The 24,641-nt window shown below is 48.6% G+C and overlaps 1 protein-coding gene across 2 annotated transcripts in view; it reads right to left on the reverse strand.

The window, feature by feature from the left end:
• PDE4DIP (phosphodiesterase 4D interacting protein) overlaps positions 1-24,641 on the reverse strand; it is a 533,445-nt gene that overhangs the window by 428,386 nt on the left and 80,418 nt on the right. Inside the window, exon 4 of one of the 2 annotated variants that reach the window (XM_033916500.1) lies at positions 2,279-2,389. In XM_033916500.1, the coding sequence (XP_033772391.1) occupies positions 2,279-2,389 (111 nt within the window). Of the gene's footprint in view, positions 1-2,278; positions 2,601-24,641 lie in introns of those variants that run through there. The other variant, XM_033916501.1, reaches the window with a different exon arrangement.

Below are 24,641 nucleotides of genomic sequence, written 5' to 3' on the forward strand. Positions count from 1 at the left end.
AAATCTACTGAGAAGCAGCAGTGATCAGCAGAATATAATTGATTTTAATGAAATAAAATAAGTAAAGGCCTAGTTAATTTATTTAGTTTTATTCATGGAGAACAGGGATCTTAGTGATTGCTGCTAGGAGGGGAAGGGGATGGAGACTAGGAAGTAAATAAGGAATCAGCTCAAAGCAAGGGGAGGGGAGAGAGGAGGAAGAAAGGATCTGAAGAGCTACTCATAAGAGCAGTATCCCAAGTGCTATTAAACTTGAAATGTGGAAGAATAATCTTCTGACCCTCCATACTCCTTCATCTCACTTACTCTCTCCCCATAACTCCCTTCTGAATATTCCCACTTTCCCCACTCCCTACCTCGTATCATGTCACACCCCTCAGTACCTTCAGTTCTCTCACATCCTTACCATCCTCCCACACCCACTTACAAACTGCACCTCTAAACCCTTCAATCACACCCTACAGTCACTCCAGCCACAAATTCATTAACTTTTTCCTCTCATCCTCTCACAGTGTCCTTCCCTCCCTTATGTGTCTTTTGTCCTGCACCCTCCTAGATTTTCTAGTAGAAAGAGGAGAATCTGAGTCACACCTCAGCTTCTGCCTTGCCCTGGGTATGACTGCCATGGGTATGACGGTCCTTTTAAACTCTACCACCTGGCCCTTGCCCTTTCTTTAAGAAGATAATGAAAGCAACAGCGCAGCAAATCGAACTGTATCTTCCTCCTCTGGTACTTGGGTCGAGTTTCAAATTCAAAGAGCTATGTTGGCCTGCATAGTTCAAAGCACAACACTTAGTTTGAGAAGCAATAAATGAAGATGCAGCCCTGAGCACTGCACTGCCACTATTACCCTCCCCATAGAAAAGGAAGAAGCCGGGTGATGGAAGGAAGGAATAGGAGAATCATCACTACTACTGCTGGTCTTGCTGCAGATGTTCTGGCCTTGGTCTCCCACTGCAGTTCTGTGATCAAATGGTAACTTCATGGGAGGGGGGTCAGATTTTGTGGCCCTTTCCACAGTTATAGAATTGCAGGAAATCTGGCCTAGAGTGGCAGGAGGAGTGGGACAAAGGGAAAAGCAGGAACTGGCCATAAAGTCAAACAATGTCCTTTCAGCCATCGGTGATTGAGATGGGTGGGTACATCAGCCTGGAGAGATGGGAGACAGAAAAAGTCTAAAGAAAAGGTATAAAATAAAGGAATGGGATGGAGGCAGAGTCGGTGATTGAGATGGGTGGGTACATCAGCCTGGAGAGATGGGAGACAGAAAAAGTCTAAAGAAAAGGTATAAAATAAAGGAATGGGATGGAGGCAGAGTCGGTGATTGAGATGGGTGGGTACATCAGCCTGGAGAGATGGGAGACAGAAAAAGACTAAAGAAAAGGTATAAAATAAAGGAATGGGATGGAGGCAGAGGCTGGGAGAAGGAAGAAAAGAGGACGCAAAAAGTTTAAAAAATCTCCCCATCTCTTTCATTCTAAAATGAGCATAATATAATAAGCTTAAAAACATGACAAAGATTGTAAACTATAAAAAATAAATAGTTTTCTCTAGCTCTTAAAAATTTTGACTGGTGCCTACAATTAACCATTTATCCACCCCTGCTTTAAGACATTTGTTATGTGCACAGTCTACATTTCCATGGGACTTCAGGGCCCCATGGCATTTCTTCCTTCTAACAGATGGATCACTCTTCTGGGCTCTCCAGCAGAACAGTTCAAGACGCCTGCTGTGCACGACCTTTTAAATCCCTTTATACCAGTGGTTCTCAACCCAGTCCTAGAGGACTACCAGCCAGTCAGATTTTCAGATTAGCCTTAATGAATATACATGGAGCACAATTGCATGCCTGTCACCTCCATTATAAGCAAATCTCTCTCATGCATATTCATTAGGGCTGTCCTGAAAACCTGGCTGGCTGGTGGTCCTCCAGAACAGGGTTGGGAACCACTGGTATAAAGGGATTTAAAAGGTCATGCACAGCAGGCATCTTGAACTGTTCTGCTTTATACAATCACTTATTCAATATACAATACATGGACTGGATAGTACTCTCTGTGTGTAGATTATGTCTACTGAGAATATGCATTGTGCTTCTCCTGCAGGGCACATATAGATATATATTACATTTTTTTACTCATGCATGTGACATTGTCTGCCCTTCTAACACAGATTGCAGAGTTGCCATCTTAGTTCCTCACCCCATTTGTCTATCAGCACAGCCCTGGCTTTCCTAGCATTTATTCCCAATGCACACTGGCTGGAACGCTCACTTACCCTCCGGTACACATCGTCACTGCTCTCCTCATACTTCTGCTGCAAGTGCTCCTCCAGGAAGTAGATTCGAAGTTTCAGGCTGAAGTTTTCCTTCTTCAGGTCATTGAGGTGCTGGGAGAGAGTACGGTACCCATTAGCCATAATGGACAATCCATGGGGGCATCATAATGAGCCCCCACCTCCTGTCTCACACGGGGAACATGACAAATCAAACAAACTCTAACAAATCGAACTATAAAAGAACAAGCAATGGCTAGGAAATCATGCTGGTCTATGTGGCGATGGGGCAGAAGTGTTTCCTGCCCGTCTCTGTGTCTCTCTCTACAGTTGCACTCACAAGTCACTAGTTTTTTTTTATTTTTTATTCTGGGAGGCATCCCTGGAATCCTGACAGGGTCAGAAGCATGAGTGCTGTAAAACAATCCCACCGCCACAGCCAGGCCAGTGCCAAGTATGACAGTTCTGACATCCACAGGGACAGCTGCAACCCAGGTCAGTCTCTCTAGGGCCTTTGGGTGCAGCAAAGGAGCAAAGTAAACAGGGAGGAAGAGAACAGTAACCAAAGCAAAGCACACTGTAGTGAAATGATAAAAGATATTGGTTTGGCTCGCAGCCCTAAAGGATGGGAGCTACACAGTAAAACCTGGTTTCACTTCAGCACATATACAGTGAGTGAACACACCCTCACAATCTAAATAGCGCCCTCTAGAGGTGTTCCTCAGAGTATCAGAGGCCTCTATACTAGAGAGCTTCAAACTTTTTTTTATTAGTATTTACCTCATGCCTTTCCAGTGGTAGGTCAAAATGAGCTACATTCAGATACAATAGGTATTTCCCCATCCCCAGAGGTATTGCAATCTAAGTTTGTATCTGTGATAATGGGGAGTTACGTGGCTTACCCAAGGCCACAAGGAGAGTCAGTGGGATTCAACAAAAAGAACACATGGAACATGTCAAGTCATTGAGAAGGTGCCAGCTGAAATTTTTAAATAACCTATTTCCTAATGTCACCACCCCTCTCAGCATCCCTGTTACAAATCTTCTTTCTCCTTTTATCTTGCTGCACCATACGCCTGGAATAAACTTCCTGAGTCAGTACATCAAGCTCCTTTTCTGGCCTTTTTGAGGCTGCTTTTAAACCCTTATTCATCTGTTCAGTACCCATGTCTGTTTTAATCATTCCCACCATAAGTAATTCCCTTATTTGTCCGTCTTGACTAGAATGTAAGCTCTCTAGAGCAGGGACTGTCTCATACGTGTTTAGTGTACAGCACCATACATCTAGTAAGTAGCACTATAGAAATGATAAGCAGTGTTAGTAGTAGTAGTCCTTTGTTTTCTAGGAGCAAGGGAAGAGGAAAAGAGAATGACAGGTCTCGTGACTTCAAATGTTTAAAAGAAACTAGCCTAAAATTATAATACGAGTCTATCAGAAATGTCTCAGTCAAGCTGTAGATCAGGGCACTTGCCAGTTATTACATAGGGCAGGGGAGTCAAAGTCCTTCCTTGAGGGCTATAATCCAGTCGGATTTTCAGGATTTCCCCAATAAATATGCATGAGATCTATTTGCCTGCACTGCTTTCATTGTATGCTAATAGATCTCATGCATATTCATTGAGGAAATCCTGAAAACCCGACTGGATTTCAGCCCTCGAGGAAGGACTTTGACACCCCTGATATAGGGGGTTATTTACTCACAGTGTGCACTATACACCATAGGAATAAATGGGTCCTGCAGCAGCAAGACCCTCAAAATATTAAACACTTAAAAACTGTAAAGAAATGGGATAGTTGCAGGGTTTTAATTCAAAACCATCCATGGACAATACATAGGGTTGCCAACAGGGTTGATCCAGTCCTGGGTTTACTCCAATGCATGCAGGGACTTGTAGTTCTGATTTAAGAACATAAGAAAAAAAGAATAACCATACTGAGCCAGACCAACGGTCCATCTAACCCAGTGTCCTGCTTCCAATAGTAGTCAATCTAGGTTACAACTATCTGGTAAAATCTGAAATAGTAGCAACATGCCATGCTATTGATCCAGGACAAGCAGTAGCTTCCTCCTCTATTTCCCCATTGCATTTTCTGAAAAAAGCTAAATTACAAGTCCCTGCATGCAATGGGAGTAAACCTAGGACTGGATCAATCCTGTCAGCTAAAATGGATCCAATTGGCAATCTTAACAGCACTATAGCAGAATAGGCCTGAATTTACATAAGCAGAAATATGCAAAAAACATTTTCAACTTATGATATAGCAAAGCTTTTGTAACACGGATTTCACCATTACACATGAAAGTACACTGTAACCACTGAAGACTGGAAAATTCTGCGAATTTTGAATAACTAGCTTTCATATATAATAAATGTCTTTTTGCATGCTCTTAGAAGATACAAGACCTGATATTTAGCCAGTGGTAGGGTTACCAGACGTCCAGATTTCCCCGGATGGCATTTCAAAACCCGGCTCGAATGTCCTACATAAGTACATAAGTAGTCGCCTCCGCCGGGGCAGACCAGAGGTCCATCCTGCCCAGCGGTCCGCTCACGCGGCGGCCCATCAGGCATATTGCCTGAGCAGCGGTCCCTGACTAATTTTATACCTATCTCTACACTTATCTCTAAACCTTCCACTGCTCTTATCTGTACCCCTCAATCCCTTTGTCCTCCAGGAACCTATCCAGGTCTTCCTTGAAACCCTGTACTGTGCTATTTCCTATCACGGCCTCCGGAAGGGTGTTCCATGTGTCTACCACCCTCTGTGTGAAAAAGAATTTCCTTGCGTTTGTTCTAAACCTGTCCCCCTTCAATTTCATCAAGTGACCCCTTGTTCTTGTGGTTTCTTTCAAATTGAAAAATCTGTCCTTGTCAACCTTTTCGATGCCCCTCAGGATTTTGAAAGTCTCTATCATATCTCCTCTGAGTCTCCGCTTTTCCAGGGAGAACAGCCCCAGCTTCTTCAGTCTGTCAGTGTATGTAAGGTTTTCCATACCCTTAATCAGTTTAGTTGCTCTTCTCTGGACTCCCTCAAGCATTGCCATGTCCTTTTTGAGGTACGGTGACCAGTACTGTACACAGTATTCCAGATGCGGGCGCACCATAGCCCGGTACAGTGGCAGGATGACTTCCTTCGTTCTGGTCGAGATACCCTTCTTAATGATACCTAACATTTGGTTTGCTTTCCTCGAGGCTGTGGCGCACTGTGCCGACGCCTTCAATGTCGTGTCTACCATCACTCCCAGGTCTCTTTCCAGCTTACTGACCCCTAGCATTGATCCCCCCATTTTGTAAGTGAACATCGGGTTCCTTCTCCCTATATGCATGACCTTGCATTTCCCCACGTTGAAGCTCATTTGCCACTTTTTCGCCCATTCTTCCAGTGTCGTAAGATCCCTTTGGAGATCCTCGCAATCTACCGTGGTTTCAACCTTGCTGAATAGTTTGGTGTCATCTGCGAATTTGATGACCTCACATTTTGTTCCCGCCTCCAGGTCGTCAATGAATAAGTTAAACAGGAGCGGTCCCAGCACTGACCCTTGAGGAACCCCGCTCGTGACCCCTTGCCAGTCCGAGTAGTGGCCCTTTACACCAACCCTCTGCTTCCTGTCTGCCAGCCAGTTTTTGATCCATCGGTGGACCTCCCCTCGCACCCCGTGATTCCATAGCTTCCTGAGCAACCGCTCATGTGGTACCTTATCGAAGGCTTTCTGGAAGTCTAGGTAAATTATGTCTATGGGTTCACCTTTGTCCACCTGGCTATTTACCCCCTCAAAGAAGTACAAGAAGTTTGTGAGGCATGACCTACCCTTGCAGAACCCATGCTGGCTCGACCTTAGTTGTCCATTTTTTTCGATATGATCACAGATGCTGTCCTTAATCAGCGCCTCCATCATCTTTCCCGGGACCGATGTGAGGCTCACCGGCCTATAGTTTCCCGGGTCGCCCCTTGAACCCTTCTTGAAGATGGGCGTGACATTAGCTATTTTCCAGTCCTCCGGGATCTCTCCAGTTTTTAGGGATAGGTTGCATATTTGCTGAAGTGTCTCTGCTATTTCATTCCTTAATTCCTTGAGCACCCTTGGGTAAATGCCGTCCGGACCTGGCGACTTGTCGCTCTTTAGCTTGTCTATCTGCCTGAGGACATCCTCCTGGCTCACCTCTAGTTGGACCAGCTTGCTATCTTGATCTCCATTTTCTATTTCCTCTGGTTCCGGAATGTTGGATGTGTCCTCCCTCGTGAAGACCGACGTAAAGAAGTCATTTAACTTGTCAGCTATTTCTTTTTCCTCCCTCACTATTCACTTTCTATCCCCATCATCCAAGGGCCCCACTTCCTCCCTCGCTGGTTGCTTTCCCTTTACGTACCTGAAGAATGATTTGAAATTTTTTGCCTCTCCCGCTAGTCTCTCTTCATATTCCCTCTTTGCTCTCCTAACCACTCGGTGGCACTCCTTCTGGCTTTCCTTGTGTTCCTTTTGGTTGGCCTGCTTCCATTTTTTGAACGATGCTTTCTTGTCACTGATCGCCTTTTTTACAGCAGCCGTTATCCATGCTGGGTTCTTTATTCGATTTTTCTTGCACTCTTTTCTGAACCTGGGGACGTACAGGTTCTGTGCTTCGTGCACCGTACGCTTGAGCAGGGTCCAGGCGCTTTCTACGGACTCTATCTTCCTTGTGCTGCCGTTGAGTTTCTTCCCCACCATTTTCCTCATTGCATCATAATTCCCTTTTCTGAAGTTGAGCGCTGTTATTGTGGTTCTTTTCACCCTGGATGATCCCAGTTCTAGTCTGCACTGGATCATGTTATGATCGCTGTTCCCCAGTGGGTCTAATACTGCTACTTCCTTTGCAGGTCCCCCCAGTCCACTGAAGATTAGATCAAGAGTAGCTTCTCCTCGTGTAGGTTCCGTGACCAGCTGCTCCAGGAAACAGTCCCTCGTGGCTTCCAGGAATTTGGTCTCTCTCACGCAACTTGAGTGCCCGATACTCCAGTCTATCCTAGGGTAGTTGAAGTCCCCCATCACCACCACACTTCCATTCTTGCATACCTGCCGCAGTTCAGTCTCCAGGTCCCGGTCGATTTCTTCCAATTGGCCAGGCGGACAATAGTATAGACCCAATTTGATGTCTGCTCCAGATCCTCCTGGTAGCTTAACCCATATTGATTCCAAGCCGTCCGCCCTTACTGCTGTTTCCATTTTGGTTGAGGGTATGGAGTCCTTTATGTATAGTGCTATTCCTCCACCCTTCTTGTGTGTCCTGTCTCTCCTGTAAAGTTTGTACCCTGGTATGACCACATCCCATTTATTGTCATCAGCCCACCACGTTTCTGTGATTCCAATTATGTCTAGGGCTTTTTGACTGGCTATAATTTCCAACTCTCCCATTTTGGCCCTGAGGCTCCTCGCATTTGTGTAGAGGCAATATAGGTCCTGATTTGTCGCCCGCCCTGCTGTTTTTTTTCCATGGCTCGGCGCTCCCACCTGGCTTGCCTTTACTCGGTCATCCACCTCCCGTGGCATGTCCGTTCTGCCCCCAGCCAGTATCCCCTTTTTTGGATAAGAACATAGAACATAAGAACATAAGAAATGCCTGCACCGGATCAGACCCGGGGTCCATCTAGTCCGGCGTTCCGCACACGCGGAGGCCCAGCCAGGCACACCCTGGCGAATACAATGTCACTCGTATCCCTCAATGTCTTCTGCAAGAAGATGTGCGTCCAATTTTCCCTTAAATCCTAGAACGGTGGTTTCCTCCACCAGCTCTTTCGGGAGAGAGTTCCAGGCGTTCACCACTCGCTGTGTGAAGCAGAACTTTCTGACGTTTGTCTTGGCCGTGTCCCCTCTCAGCTTCAGGCCATGACCTCTGGTCCGAGACTGGGTTACATTTGCCAATGTGAATAACGCTGTTTCTTGCTCACCATCCTTTCCCCCTGTTGGTGAGTGAGCTTGCTCCATTATGTCAATTCCTTTTAGCAATTTAAAAGTCTCTATCAGATCCCCTCTCAGTCTTCTCTTCTCAAGGGTGAATAGTCCCAGTTTTCTGAGGCGATCTTTGTAGCTCAAGTTCTCCATACCTTTTACTAGCTTCGTCGCTCTCCTCTGCACCCTCTCCAGTAGTGTTATATCCTTCTTCAGGTATGGAGACCAGTGTTGGACACAGTATTCCAGGTGTGGTCTGACCATTGCTCTATAAAGCAGCATTATGACCTCCCTTGATCTACTCGTGATTCCTTTCTTTATCATGCCTAACATCCTGTTAGCTTTCTTTGCCGCCGCTGCACATTGAGCCGATGGCTTCAGGGTTCTATCTATCAGTACTCCCAGGTCTTTTTCTTGATCGCTCTTCCCCAATGTTATACCTAACAGTTTGTACCCATGCTCCTTGTTTTTACTGCCCAGGTGCATCACTTTGCATTTTTCTACATTAAAACTCATCTGCCAATTTTCTGCCCATCTCTCAAGTTGCTTCAAATCTCTCTGGAGTTCTTCGCTGTCTTTTTGTGACCTGATTGCTCGGCATAGTTTTGTGTCATCTGCAAACTTGATGATAGCACTGGTCGTTTCTTCTTCCAGGTCATTTACGAAGATATTGAATAAGATAGGCCCAAGAACTGAGCCCTGAGGCACACCGCTAGTTACTTTCTTCCAGTCTGAGTACTTCCCATTTATGCCCACTCTTTGTCTTCTGTTTTCTAGCCATTTTCCTATCCATCTCAGTATATCCCCTTCTATTCCATGACTTTGTAGTTTCTTGAGAAGTCTCGCATGAGGTACTTTGTCGAACGCTTTCTGGAAGTCCAAGTATATTATGTCAACCGGTTCTCCGCTATCGACTTGTTTGTTCACTCCCTCGAAAAACTGAAGTAAGTTTGTCAAGCATGACTTCCCTTTCCTGAAGCCATGCTGACTACCTCTCAGCAGGTCATGGTTATCCAGGTGCTGTACAATGCTGTCTTTAATCAAAGCCTCAACCATTTTCCCAGGGACCGATGTGAGACTCACTGGTCTATAGTTTCCCGGTTCTCCCCTTGATCCTTTTTTGAAGATTGGTATTACGTTCGCTATCTTCCAGTCTTCTGGTATCTGTCCGGTTATAACTGACAAGTTAGCGAGGGTTTGCAGTAGTTCTCCGATTTCCACCTTTAGTTCTTTTAATACTCTCGGGTGAATTCCGTCTGGGCCAGGGGATTTGTCACTTTTTAGTTTGTCAATCTGATAGTATACCTGGTCCAGATCCACCTTCACTGTGGTGAGGCTCTCCTCTATTTCCCCCTTGAATACTTTCACTGTTTTGGGTATCGATGTGGTGTCTTCCTTGGTAAAGACAGAAGCAAAGAAGGAATTTAATCTGTCTGCAATCTGTTTGTCCTCTTTGATGTATCCTTTTCTTCCTTGGTCGTCGAGAGGGCCCACTGTCTCCTTTGCAGGTTTTTTCCCTTTAACATATCTAAAAAATGGTTTGAAGTTTTTGGCCTCTTGGGCTATCTTTTCCTCATAGGCCCTTTTAGCTTCTCTCACAGCCTTGTGGCACTTCTTCTGGTCGTCTTTATGACTGTTCCAAGCCTCAGTTGTTTTCTCACGCTTCCATTTTTTGAACGAGTCTTTCTTTTCCCTAACTGCATCCTTCACCTCTTTGGTTAGCCAAGCTGGTTCTCTTTTGGCTTTAGTTTTCCTTCCTTTGGCTATCTGCGGGATGTATAGATTCTGTGCTTCGGTGATAGTTTTTTTTAGTAGGGACCATGCTTGTTCTACCGTTTCGATTTTGGATATCCTTTTCTTGATCCGTTTTCTTACCATGGCTCTCATGCTATCGTATCTTCCTTTTTTAAAGTTGAAGGTCTTGGTTAGGGTCTTAGTTCGCTTCCCCTTCCCGATGTCGAGTTTAAAATAGATCATACTGTGGTCGCTCGTTCCTAGCGGGACCGTGACTTCTACATCTTTGGTTTGTCCAGTTATGCCATCTAGGACTAAGTCCAAGGTGGCGTTTCCTCTTGTCGGTTCTCCTACCATTTGTTCTAGGAAGCAGTCTCCCATCATTTCCAGGAATTTTATTTCTTTGCCGCAGCTTGAGGTTACTAGGTTCCAGTCTATTCCTGGGAAATTGAAGTCTCCCATGATAGTTACATTGCCCGTCCTACATTCATGTCTTATTTCATCTATCATATCCGAGTCTGTTTCCTCCGTCTGACCTGGAGGTCGATAGTAGAGACCTATTTTTATGTCTGCTCCGTTTTGTCTGGGGATCTTTACCCAGAGGGACTCCAGTTTCGTTTTCTCCTCCACCTTCCCTTCTCCAGTAGATTCTACTCCTTCCTGGATGGTCCCCTGGCTCCCATTGTTCTCTCTCGACCCTGCCTGTTAGATTCATTTGGGCACTGGGCCCCTGTATTGCATCTGTGGGCCCTTTTTCTGAAGATTTCCACTCAGTCCCTTTGTCCAAAAGTTCCCTCCCAGTCCCTTTGTCCAAAAATTTCCTCTCAGTGCCTTTGTCCAAGATTTTCCTCTCAGTCCCATCTGTGGGTCCTTTTTCTGAAGGTTCCCACTTAGCCCCTTTGTCCAAAAGTTCCCTCCCAGTCCCTTTGTCCAAAAAGTCCCTCTCAGCCCCTTTGTCCAAGGGTTCCCACTCAGTCCCTTTGCCCAAAAGTGTCCACTCAGTCCCTTTGTCCAAGAAGCCCCTCATAGTCCCTTTGCCCAAGAATTTCCTCTCAGTCCCTTTGTCCAAAAGATCCCACTCGGTCCCAAGCTCTCTTTTGCAATGTCCTTGCTCAGTATCATTTTTTGATACCAGTGTCCTGCCCGAGAGACGGCAGTGGGGGGTGGGGCTGGGGTACGATTGGAGGAAGGCTTGAGGCAGGCTTGGGGGCGTGACAGGGCAGAACTGGGACGGGGATGGGTGGGACTGGGAGGGTCTAGGGAGTCTGGATTTTCCAGATGAAAAATCTGGTAACCCTAACCAATGGTGATTAGCGTTTTGCTGACTGCCATCAGCAATATCCTTAGAAATTCAATGCTGGGCCAAGTCCTGGCTTTGGAATGAAATTTCCGGGTTTGCAGATCTGGCATAGCCAGTAACCAGCTATGGCAAATTGCATATAGGACTGACTTTTATGCTGGCCTATTTATGAGGTTACCTTGGGTGGTGAAGTGCTGAATATTGGCACCTAACTAGCTAAATGCTGACTCCACCCCCAGAATGCCACTAAAGTATCTGGTTGCAGGTTGGGCACAACTGGACATTTTCAGCAACATTATTCAGTTAAATGTTGCAAAAAATGTCTGGAAAACCCCAAACAAATGCATTTAACCGGCCAGGATCTTCTTCTGGCTAGTTAAGGAGCTCATTTTCAAACAGAAAAATTTCCAGAAAGTTGCTTTTGTTTCCTTTCCATGTGGTCTTTTACCATTCAGGTGTTTTGGGAAGAGTCACTATTTGTGTCATAAGGAGAGATGCACTGAAGCTCAGACTTAAAAGAAAATACAAAGTCCCTTATTTGGTAGTTAGGCCCCATTCATTGCATCCCAGAATGCACAGGATGGGCCAGGGCACTGCCATTTTGATGACGCCACCCCAGAGGGAAGAGGATAGGATACCTACTTCCTCTTTTTTGATTTCTCACAGGTATGTCAGGGTTGTGGGGTAAGCTGGGCCTAAGCTACCAGTGGGGTCTCTGGCCTATCTTAGGAGTGTTGGAATCTAGGCTTGCCTTGAGGGTTTAAGGTCACAGTTGGGCCTGCTTCAGGGGGGTTGTTGAGGTCCTTAGCCTATCTTTGTGGGGAGGGGGAGTCTGACCTGGTCAGATCAGGGGTCCTAATTGACCACCAGGGCTATAGTTGTGGGGGTTGGGGGTTCACCAGACCATTAGGATGTTTTATGAGTGGGGCAGCAGCAGCACGGGAAGACCATTTGGGGCATGGTGGTTGGGCTGGTTGGAGAGAAGGAATGTCATTAGACATCCCTTTTCTCAACTAACCACACTGCCTTGGACGTAGTGTTATTTTTGCCAGCATTAAATGCACCTGACAGTATTTTAATTTTTTTTTTGAAAGCCAGCAGGATACTTAGGGACAAATTCTATAAGTGGTGCCTAACCAGCCAATCGGGATGCACATTTTCTTAAAAAAAAAACCCTCCCGAGTTATGCAGCCTACATTGAAGGCACTTCCGGGAACCTAGGGAGGCATGCAAGCCCGCCTAAGCTCACCTAAGGCTAGGCATGGGCATGCCTTGGCCTGGAAGTAGCCTTACGCGGGCCTAGGCGGCCGTACGCACCTCCCTAGGCCCACGGTAGATGCGTACAATGTAAGCAGACACAGCCGCTGAGCTTATTGCGGCAAGGGATCTTCCTGCTGCGATAAGTTTAGCAGCCGCGGCAGCCCATCCCCCCATACATCGCCCGCAGGAGGGATGCCCAATCCCTCCTACTGGAACCCCCCACCCCCCATACCTTGCCAGCAGGAAGGATGCCTAATCCCTCCTACTGTACCCCCCACCCCCGAATATAGCAGTCATCCCCCCCGGGCCCCTCTCCACCCCACCCCCAGACTCCCCCAACCTTAAATCGTTGACCAGCCTGAGACAACCTTCCTGTCTCCAGCCGGCTGGGATACACCAGGTTGGGACATTAGGCACCTGGGCCAACCGGAATCTTAGGCCCAATTTGAAGTGCATTCTGGGATGCACTGGGAGTGGCCTAAGATTCTGATTGGCCAGATCCATTAGGCCACACACCCCCCTCCCATATATAAACCAGCCAATTGCTGCTTCTGGCTGGTTAAGTAGTGCTGAATGGAGATCATGTTTTTACAAAATGAAGGCTTGATTTTCTAGATAGACTGACTATTTACAGGTCTGTGATAGAGCTATGTGGGTCCCAGTCAATATTCAGCCAGGACCCACATAAGATAGTTATGTGACTCTGGTTGAATACAGGCTGGGACCTGAATAATTCTCTTACCTTTGAAGCCCCTCCAATCCCCTCCCAGGCCTCCAAAATAGCCCCCACATTGGTCTAGGTAGGCTCCTTCAGGCCTACCTGATGTCCCTGGTGTTATGTGGTGGTTGAGAGCAGAGGCAAAGCTCCTCACTTTTGCTCCTTGTGACCTATCACAGCAGCCATTTTCTACAGGAAGCCACAAGGAGTAGGAGTAAGAGGGCTTTGCTTCTGTCCCAAAGCCCTCTCCCCCCAAAAAAACCATCAGGGACATCGAGCCAGGGATCCTACCTATATCTTGGGATGGGGGCTCATTTTGCTGAAGGGGGGCTTTAAAGCTAAGTTGTGGGTCTCAACCAATATTCAGGGCCGGGGTTCCACTTAATTAAGTGGGTTAATTTAGGACAGTTTTGAGTTATCTTAATTTAACCTGCTTAGCCATGCAGGTCCCAAAACTGAATATTGCACACACAACAAATCCTGGCTCCTTCCTAATGTCACCCCCTGTACCATTCCTGACCTAACCTGCAATGCCCACTTCTTTGGAGGCCAGTCAGAGGAGATATTCAGTGACACAGCACAGTTACTTACCGTAACAGGTGTTATCCAGGGACAGCAGGCATATATTCTCACATGTGGGTGACGTCATCTACGGAGCCCCGAAGCGGAAGCATTTTCAAGCAAACTTGATTGAAGATTTAAGTTTGCTCTGCTGCTCCACGCATGCGTGCCTTCCTGCTCCACTAGGGGGTGCATCCCCTCGTGGTCTCCAGTTCACTTAACTAGCCAAGAAGCCAACCTCGGGGAGGTGGGTGGGTTGTGAGAATATATGCCTGCTGTCCCTGGATAACACCTGTTACGGTAAGTAACTGTGCTTTATCCCAGGACAAGCAGGCATGATATTCTCACATGTGGGTGACCTCCAAGCTTACTGAAGAGGGATGGAGGGAAGTTGGCAATTTAAGCAAATAGATTTCGCAATACCGATTGGCCGAACCGGCCATCGCTTCTGGACAGGGAGTCCAGACAGTAGTGGGAGGTGAAGGTATGAACCGAAGACCACGTGGCAGCTTTGCAGATTTCCTCGATAGGTGTGGACCTGAGGAAGGCTACGGAGGCTGCCATCGCTCGGACTTTGTGTCCCGTTACTCGACCATGCAGCGCGAGACCAGTCTGAGCGTAGCAAAAGGAGATGCAATCGGCCAACCAGTTGGATAAGGTGCGTTTGGAAACTGGGTGGCCTAACCGGTTTGGGTCGAAGGACAGAAACAGTTGTGGGACTTTCCGGTGTGGCTGAGTGCGTTGGAGGTAAAAGGCCAACGCTCTTTTGCAGTCAAGAGTGTGGAGCGCCACTTCTCCTGGGTGAGAGTGGGGCTTGGGAAAAAACACGGGTAAGACGATGGACTGATTTAGATGGAAATCAGACACTACTTTAGGTAGGAACTTTGGATGAGTGCGGAGTACCACCTTGTCGTGATGGAATACCGTGAAGGGTGGGTCCGCTACCAGCGCTTGTAGCTCACTAACCCGCCGTGCGGACGTGAGCGCGAGTAAGAAAATTACCTTCCAAGTGAGGAATTTTGGATGGCATTTGTCTAATGGCTCAAATGGAGGTTTCATTAGTTGAGCCAGAACCACGTTAAGGTCCCAAACCACCGGGGGAGGTTTGAGAGGGGGGTGGACGTTTAGCAGACCCTTCATGAAGCGAGTGACTAAGGGATGGAGCGAGAGGGCTTTCCCTTCCAGGGGCTGATGAAAGGCCGCAATTGCACTGAGGTGTACTCGAATGGAGTTGGTCTTTAGGCCGGAATGAGATAGTTGAAGTAGATAGTCAAGGACCAGGGGGACGGGGACCGACACCGGGTCCTGGCTGTGGGAGGAGCACCAGGTTGAGAATCTGGTCCACTTTTGTGAGTAGCAGGTTCTCGTTGAGGTTTTTCTGGAGGCCTCCAATATCTCCTTGACTGATTGAGACACGGGGAGAGCAGTCAGGGGGAGAGAAACCAAGCATTCAGATGAAGAGACTGAAGATTGGGATGTAACAGTGAACCCTGACCCTGTGACAGTAGAGAGGGAAACAGAGGCAGAGGCAGTGGATCTCTGACACTGAGTTGAAGTAGCAGGGAAAACCACGGCTGGCGTGGCCAGCGAGGGGCAATCAGGATCAGGGTGGCTTGTACTGTTTTCAGGTGGACAAGCGTCCGCAGTATCAGAGGAAACGGCGGGAACGCGTACAAGAACCTTCCCTCCCAGTTGAGGAGGAAGGCGTCGGCCTCGAGCCGGTCCGGGCAGTATATCCGGGAGCAGAAGAGAGGTAGCTTGTGATTGTGAGGGGACGCGAACAGGTCTATTTGAGGCGTCCCCCACCGTTCGAACACTCCTCGTAGTGCCTGAGAGTGTAGTGACCACTCGTGTGGCTGGAGGAGGCGGCTGAGTCTGTCCGCCAGGCAGTTTTGTTCTCCTTGTATGTACACCGCCCGAAGGAAGGTGTTGTTGGAGATTGCCCATTTCCAGAGGCGCAGGGCTTCCCGACAAAGGGGCCAAGACCCTGTGCCCCCTTGTTTGTTTATGTAGTACATCGCTACCTGGTTGTCAGTTCGGATGAGAACCACTCGGTCGCGGAGCAGATGTTGAAAGGCTACAGTTGCGAGGTAGATGGCCCGAAGTTCTAGCACGTTGATGTGGCAGCGACGGTCTTGTGCTGACCACATTCCTTGGGTGCGTAGGCCGTCCAGATGGGCTCCCCAAGCGTACTCGGACGAGTCCGTGGTGAGTACCTTGCTGTGGGGTGGGGTGAGGAAGAGCAAACCTTTGGAAAGATTTGAAGAGTCGGCCCACCAGCGGAGCGATCGTTGCAATGAAGGAGTCACTGTCACGGAGCGGTCGATCGGGTCCCGGTCTTGACGCCATTGAGACGCCAGGGTCCATTGAGGGATTCTCAGATGGAGGCGGGCGAAGGGTGTGACATGGACGGTGGAGGCCATGTGGCCCAGGAGGGTCATCATCTGTCGAGCTGATACTGAGGTCAGCCGAGAGATCCTTCGGCTCAGACTTACTAACGCCTCCAGGCGCGGAGGGGGGAGGAAGGAACGGAGGCGAACCGTGTCCAGCGTGGCCCCGATGAACTGTAGGGACTGCGAGGGGCGTAGTTGGGATTTTGGGAAGTTTATTTCGAACCCCAGACTTTGTAGGTAGGTAATAGTCTGTTGGGTCGCTGAGATAACCCCTTCCTTGGACGGGGCTTTGATTAGCCAGTCGTCCAGGTAGGGGAATACCTGGAGGCCCTGGGAACGTAAGGTTGCTGCTACCACCACGAGGCACTTGGTGAAGACCCGAGGTGATGATGCTAGTCCGAAGGGGAGGACTCGGTATTGTAGGTGCCAGTCCCCTACCTGGAAACGCAAGAACTTGCGGTGAGCGGGGTGCACTGGGACATGTGTGTACGCCTCCTTGAGATCGAGGGAGCAGAGCCAGTCGCCCTCGTCGATCAGGGGGTAGAGTGTTGGTAGTGAGAGCATCCGAAACTTTTCCCGTACCAGGAATTTGTTGAGGCGTCTCAAGTCTAGTATTGGGCGTAGGTCTCCCGTTTTTTTCGGTACCAGGAAGTAACGGGAGTAGAAGCCCTTCCCCCGTTGGTCGGGGGGGACCTTCTCCACTGCTCTCAGGCGGAGCAGGTCTCGAGCCTCGGAGAGGAGTAGAGGTAGCTGAGTCCGGTTGGGAGGGCAATTCCTTGGTGGATTGTCTGGGGGAATGGCCCGAAAGTTGAGAGAGTACCCTGATGAGATCACGCCAAGGACCCATGCGTCCGACGTGATTTGTTCCCAGCGAGGGTAAAAGGCTTTGAGTCGACCCCCGATGGGAAGGAGGCCTGGGACTATGGCGGAGGGGGCCCGCCCCCTTCCGCGTGTCCCGTCAAAAGGACGGGGATGGTTTGGTGTTCGTGGGCGGTTGAGACTTGGGCATGGCCCTGTGGTGGGCTTGCGGACGTCTGGGTGGGGGCCGCGAGAAAGCAGGGGTGGACTTTTGTGGGTAGCGGCGCGGAGGGGCCCTGTATGGCCTGGACGCTGGCGGTTTGGGCTTTTGCCGGACAAGGGAGGCAAACGAGCGTTCATGTTCGGAGAGGCGTTTTGTCGCCGCCTCGATAGTGTCATCGAACAATTCCTTTCCCACGCAGGGGAGGTTAGCCAACCGGTCCTGTAAGTTGGGGTCCATGTCGACCAGGCGCAGCCAAGCTAGTCGGCGCATGGCGATAGCGAAGGCTGCTTCTCTGGAGGAGAGTTCGAAGCCATCGTAGGCCGCGTGGAATAGATGAAGGCGCAGGTTGGAGAGGGACTCTAAGAGCAGGCCGAACGTTCCCTGCCGGGAGGCCGGTAGGTCAATCTCAAAGGCTCTCAATAGTCCAATGAGGTGTTTGAGGTATGATGTGAAGGTGAAAGTGTAGCTTTGCACCCTAGAGGCCATCATTGCATTTTGGTATAGCCTCCTGCCGAACTTGTCCAGGGTTCGGCCTTCTCGGCCTGGGGGGACCGCTGCTGAGACCCGGGACGGGTGAGCCTTTTTCAAGGAGGATTCTACTAGCAGCGATTGGTGGGAGAGCTGTGGTTGCTCGAATCCCGGGTAAGGTACTGTGCGGTACTTGGCCTCCATTTTGGAGGGTACGGCCGTGACCATGTAGGGGGTCTCCAGGTTCCTGAAGAAGGCCTGTTGGAGTACCGGGTTAGGTGGTAAGCGAAGGGACTCTCTGGGCAGTGATGGCATATCCAGCTCCGCCAGGTATTCCTTAGAGTATCTGGAGTCGGACTGGAGGTCTAAGTCCAATGCGTGGCCCATGTCTTGGACAAAGCGAGTGAAGGATGGGCGAGATGTCCCCGGGGCCCCGTGCGGGGTCGGGGAACGAGACCTTCGTCGGTTGGAGAAGGATAAGGAGGCTTCCCTCGAGTATCGAGGTTCATGCTCTGATCCATGCTCCGAGACTGGGGAAGCACTGTGAGAGTGTTCCGGGGTTGTCGATCTTCGGCGTCTCGAGGAGCCCCTCGGAGACGATGCCGGGGTTAGGGGTACCGATCGATGTCGGATTGGTGACCTTGATCCGGACTCCCTCGGAGAATGCGTCCGAGGGGGAGTTCGGAGGATGTGCGGGTTGGAGAGTGATAACTCAGCCACCCTTAGTGGTCCCGTACGAGGTGTGGGAGAACGGCCTCGTAGAGTTGGTGAACCTCGTGCCCTCTTGGAGGTACGGCGGTTCGAGGTTTCTGTAGTTCTAACCCGACGTTTTGCCCCTCTGCGGTCTGCGGAGGGGGAACGTCTCGGGCGTCTCGGCGAGGAGTCCGAGGAGGATGGGATGCGGCGAGGGTTGCGCACCTTTCCTCGAGGTTGTTCGGTGTGAGGCTCAGGCTGGTCTGGCACATTCGAGGTCGAGGCCGATTGAAACTGGGCCATTGCAGCGGACAGCTCCGACGTGATCATCGCTCGGAGTAGGTCCTGGAAGACGGGCACGGACAGCATCGAAGGCATGTCCACTGCCTCGGTGCGCTCCACCGGGGGCGACCTCGTATTAGAGTATTCCCGTGTGGTGGAGGCACGGCCCGAAGGCTTGGAGGGCTTAGACGGGGCTGTAAGCATGGGGCTTCCGCCATGCGTCGCCGCTGTCCCCGAGGTTGGCTTCTTCGCTGTTACAGAACCTGAAGAGGGAAGAGGGGACTTACCCGGAGCCGAGGCTTTTTGTTGTCCCGAGGACTTCGGGGTCGAGTCTCGAGGCGATGCTGAGGTTTCCGGGGCCGAGGTCAAGGCCGGGGCCGAGGCCGGGGCCGACCTCGAGGCCGAGGTGGAGGGTTGGTCCGGGGTGAAGAGATCCGCCATGCGGGCTTTTCTTCGGCGGAGGGCCCGGTTTTGGAAAATAGCGTACTGGGGGCAGGAGTCGGTTGGATGAGCCGCCCCCAGACAGAGGATGCACCGGCGATGCGGATCTGTGAGAGAAAGAAGCCGCTCGCACCGGGTGCACTTTTTAAATCCGGTCAGAGGCCGGGACATTAAATCGAAAGTAGCCGCGGGTCGATTAGCCACGCGGCCACGGGGACCCGGAAGCCTCCGGGTCGTCGAAAACGAAGCAGGAATCAAGTAAAGGAGTAAAGAATTCGCGCACAGCGACTTAATCGTGAAAAAACAAGAAAAAAATCGCGGTGCTAGAAGGCAGTTGGGGCAGAGCCTGAAAAACACGTCTTCTAGGCTCGCGGAAAAATTTTGAACTGGAGACCACGAGGGGATGCACCCCCTAGTGGAGCAGGAAGGCACGCATGCGTGGAGCAGCAGAGCAAACTTAAATCTTCAATCAAGTTTGCTTGAAAATGCTTCCGCATCGGGGCTCCGTAGATGACGTCACCCACATGTGAGAATATCATGCCTGCTTGTCCTGGGATAATATCTGCTTTAATACAGCTGAATATCAGGAGATAGGTAGGTGGCTGTAAGTGACTGATTTAAGTGGACAGGAGAGGTTTCTGCCCACTTAAATCACTTTGAATATCAGCCAGAGTATGTTCTCCTTGTTGCCAGTGACTTACTGTGTTTGAAGAACTGAAGGCAGAAGAAGGAGAGGGGGTGGGGTGGGGAAAAAGATTGTGACTAGATTTGCATGGGAGGGGGAGAAATGTTGTGCTGGGAGGTAGAAGAATGGGGAAGAGATGCTGTATACATGGGGGGGGAAGGAAGAACCAAATCTGGGGGGGTGAGGGAAGAAAGGAGAAATGCTGGTTTAATAGAGGGAAGGAAGGGGAAAAGAAACATGCCAAACTTGGGGGAGGGGGGAAGAGAGAGAGAGATATGCTGGTTCTGAATTGGGGGAGCGGCAAGAGAGGAAGAGGAGATAAGATGGACAAGGAATAGGACAGGACAAAGAAAATATGCTTGGCATCACAGGCGCCCTATATAAGAGGCTTAGGGAGGCTTAGACTCCACACCTGCAAGCGTGACTTAGATTTAGATAGGTAGTGACTCTAGGTAGCGTTAGGGCCACTCCAGGTACCAATGTCTTTCATCTTCTGTATGTCCCACCCCATCTCAACAGAGGAACAGATCTTACACCCCGGATCCAGCAAATATCTCCCTGCCCACGTCTCTCTCCTTCTTTCCAACATTCCTCCTGCCTTCTTTGATTGCCTGCCAGTAGTTGCAGGCAGCAATTAAAGCAGGGCTGCCTCGAAGCTCTGCCCTCTACTAGGAAGCACCTCACCCTCCTCTGATGTAACTTCCTCTTTCTGTGAGGGCAGGACACATCCTAGAGCAGACTGAGACTCCGAGGCAGCCCTGTTTTATCCACTGCCTGCAGCTATCGGCAGGCAATCAAAGAAGACAGGAGGACAACCAGGTCGAAGGGGAGATGTGGGCACCTGCAGGAGTGGAGAAGGGGTGGGGAAGAGGTTTGCTGGACCCAGGGATTGAAGCCTGGTGCTCTGCTGGGATGGAAAGGAAAAGACAGCCCCTGGATCTACACACCTTTTCCTATGTTCCGTCTAAGCTGAGCACATGAGCAATCGTCCATACATTGAAGGAGGGCAATTTAAATACAGTTGATATTGGCGAAAGACACAGGGGAAGCCACTGCTTGCCTGGGATTGGTAGCATGGAATGTTGCTACTGTCTGGATTTCTTCCAGGTACTTGTGGCCCGGATTGGCCACTGAATGACTATTCTTATGTTTTCATAGATATGTATGTGGTTTAGTGTTGGAAAGTGCTTGATATAATCGAGTTTAAAATACATAACATGTCATTCCGTGATGCAGAAATCCATTTTTAGGTTCATGTGAAGACATTACTTGTCAATAAGAGTAGCAAGCATCCCTTCTTTGGGCATCAGTCTCCACAACCATGCTACATTTATACACCAAGTGCACTGTGAGAATAACGTCACTCACTGGGGTATATGCCCCTCCCCCTTTGGCATCTCTACACTCTGGTGTAGCACCTTCCTTCCATCCCCTAACGCCTGTGTCCAGCAGTTTCCTTACACTCTCCCAAAGCCACAACATAAAGATTAGACAAATCGTGAGAGCCAGATTGACATGGTGCCTGGAAATTGTACTTTGACACTGGGGATTTTGTGTCATCCAAAGGTTCTGGCTGCCTACACTGAAGAAATGTACTTTCCTTTCAACTGTATTGGGCAGTCACCAAGTTTTCGGATTGTTTGAGAAATAAGGCTCATGTCAAGCTGGAGGCCAGCCAACCCCTGGCCTCCATCCTAGCCCTGGACTTACTCCTTGGCAAACCCTCTACTATCTACCATCTCAAAAAATAAAAGCTGGGGGTACTATCAGCCCTTCAGCATCTACCCTCTACAATTGCCTCAAAAGGTAAAACCAGAGGGTGTTGATCTGTTGTCAGTCCTCACCTGCCCAAATTGAAACTAAAGTGGCACCACCAGTCATGCCTCCATCCCCATTTCTCTCACAAAGTCAAAATACCAGGATGGTGAAGCACCAATACCCAGATCTCTTTTTCCAACCACCTGAAGTCAAAACAGTTTAATGCTGAAAGCCTAAACATCCCTCCTCCACACACACACACACTTTCTTAGAAGACCCTAATACAGCCATAATTTTAGGACACAATCTTGCATGCTCCCAGCTAGACAGACGTCCAGTGTTACTATCAGAGTAATGCTAGATACCAGGAGGACTGGACTTCTTTCTGTCCAGCAGATTTAAGCTTGAATCCTCCTGGTCAGTCTTAGGGATCTTTCCAGTCTTAGGACACTTTCAACATCCCACTTTATTGACTTTGGTCAGGTTGATAATACCATAAGTTAGTTTCACTTCTGACAGGTGGGAAGGAGAGGCTGGTGCCTCCTCTTGAGTTTAAAATCTGGTGAGTTAGAGACTGATCAGAGGGGGCTAATGATTTTCCCCAGTTTTATATATGAAGGGAGAAGGGAGAATGTGAGAGGCTGACTGCTGTCCTTGGTTTTGCAGTTTTCAAAAACACTGAGCAAGGGAAGATCACAGTAAACGGGATGGGGTGCAAAGGAAGGGGACTTTCAGATAGCCCCTGATCTCTCTCAAGAGCCCTTGTGTCTGACCAAAGAGTGAAACAGTGGTTATTAAAATGATTCTAGTTTAACAGATTGTATATTCTATCAGGTTCAGCTGTGCAGCAGCATAATATATGCAATCAGAGATGGCCTCTGAGAGTCACAGGGTATCATTTGACATAATTTGTGCTTGTGCCCTGAGTCAGCTGATTGGCAGGGGGAAGGAGAGTGTCTGCATGTTATTCACTGGCTCTTTTATATCGGTTCTTTTTTTCTAGACACCCATAATTTAGCTGTTTTAACTCTGGCAAATTACATGTCCATGGGATTCCTTAATTGAGATGCTAAATTAAACTATGCATTAAAAGCAGAGAACTCTGTTAGGACCACTCCAATCTATTTCATAAAAAGAGCTATGAGAATTTGAAAATTGCTAGCCAATGTATCTAGTTATTCCTGCATTATTTCTTGCCATCTTATTAATACAGTAATTTAACTTGTATATGATTTAATTGAGAGATTTGCTATACTGCCTTTTTCTGGTGAACAGATCAGTAGTTTATAATATACTGTACTCTAATAAACATAACTTAAAAAAAATAGAACAGTTTCAAATAAACAAGCAAGAATACTCATCTTATGTACTCTCAGGATACTGGTTCAAGAAAGCAGATTCACTAATACAGTGGAAATATTCAGGTTAATGTGTGTTGCATTGTAATAGCCAACTTTATTACCCCCCCCCCTTTTTTTACAAAACCATAGCATGGCTTTTAGCACTGGTGCTCCTGTCAATATGTGTAAATGGCAAGGGAGTGTTGAAAAAGTGGGGAGAGGGAATGTTTCTCTGTCACATAAGGAATCCACATCAGCATTTGGAGTTTACACCCACTCCAAGGCATGTCTAAGTGCCTGTTGTAGGAGCAACTACAAATTTTGACACCTGGGTTTCCGCAATGGCAGCGCCCCCTGTCAGTAAAGCTCCTCCCATGTTGCCAGCCTCTTCCAACCCCCTTCAGCAAAACCCAACCTACAGTGGCAACAACTCGCCCCCTGACAGCATTAACCCCTTCCTCAGTACAACCTCCTTCTGGAAGCAACCATTTCCCCAACAATATTAACATCCCAGGCAACAACAACTCACCCCTCAGCAAAGTTAACCCTCTCTTCCTAGCAACAACTACTCCCTAAGACAAACCCCCTCTTTCCCTGCAGAAATAAGACTTTCTGGCAACATATATCCACTCCTGAGAGCATAATCAACCCGAAGCCTCCCTCAAGGCACACTGCCCCATCGAGCCCCTCTGATAGTCCAATTCCTCCCCAGTAGTCCCCTTCTCATGAGAGGGCATTACATCAACACATAGCAGCTTTCCCTAGGCTAGACCCCCCCCCACCACACACACACCTTTTAGGGCCCAAGGCCCTCAAAAATACTCTCAGCCAACAAGACTGCTTATCCCTAGGGTCAGAGCATAGAATTGTTACTTTTGAGATCCTGTCAGATACCTGTGACCTGAAATGGTCACTGACAGAAATAAAATAAACTTTAGTCAAAGGGCCGCTTAATGAGGGAATCCAGGGTGATGTGTCTGCAGAAAGGTGAGTAGTGTACAACAGGTAAAAGTGAACCATTCTTTTTTAACTCTTTTTCAAAAAAGTACAAAGACCAGGGGACACTCAATGAAGTTACAAAGAAATACTGTACTTTTAAAACAAATTGAAATTTTTTTTCCTCGTAACAACAGTTTGCTTAGCTGGGGTTAAAAAAGGTTTGGACAAGTTCTGAAGGAAGAGTCCATAGTCTTCCATTGAGACAGACAAGGGGGAAGCCACTGCTTGTCCTGGATCGGTAGCATGGAATGTTGCTACTATTTCAGTTTTTACCAGGTACTTGTGAGCTGGATTAGCCACTGTGGAGACGGGAGACTAGGCTAGATGGACCATTGGTCTGACCCACTATGGCTATTAAGGGCTAGATACACTAACCCCTGATTCCGTGTACAATCCATGCCCGATTGTATGCAGGCCGACAAATTCAGAAAAGGCCTGCATGCAAATGGGGACGATCGTTGACACGCCCCCCACCCACCGCACGGATCACTAGAGAGCGATCCTTGGTGTTGCAGGGTTTTGGTTTGTGAATTGCTGCCTGCCATCATTTGAATGCTGTTCCCCCTCATTTGCACACGCGGATCGGAGGATGATCGGGACACAGGTTAGTGAATTGGGTCGGAGGGAAATTGGGTCGCAAAGGGCTCGCAAACCGATCAGTACACAATCGGTTTGCTTAGTGAATCTAGTCCTAGGTTCTTGTGAGAAAGTCAAAGAAACCAAAAAGCACACTTTACAGCAACAGAAGGACTTTTATTAACCAGATAAAAGATAAATTGTAGGTTC

Source organism: Geotrypetes seraphini, chromosome 12, assembly GCF_902459505.1.
Source record: "Geotrypetes seraphini chromosome 12, aGeoSer1.1, whole genome shotgun sequence".
Taxonomy (NCBI): domain Eukaryota; kingdom Metazoa; phylum Chordata; class Amphibia; order Gymnophiona; family Dermophiidae; genus Geotrypetes; species Geotrypetes seraphini.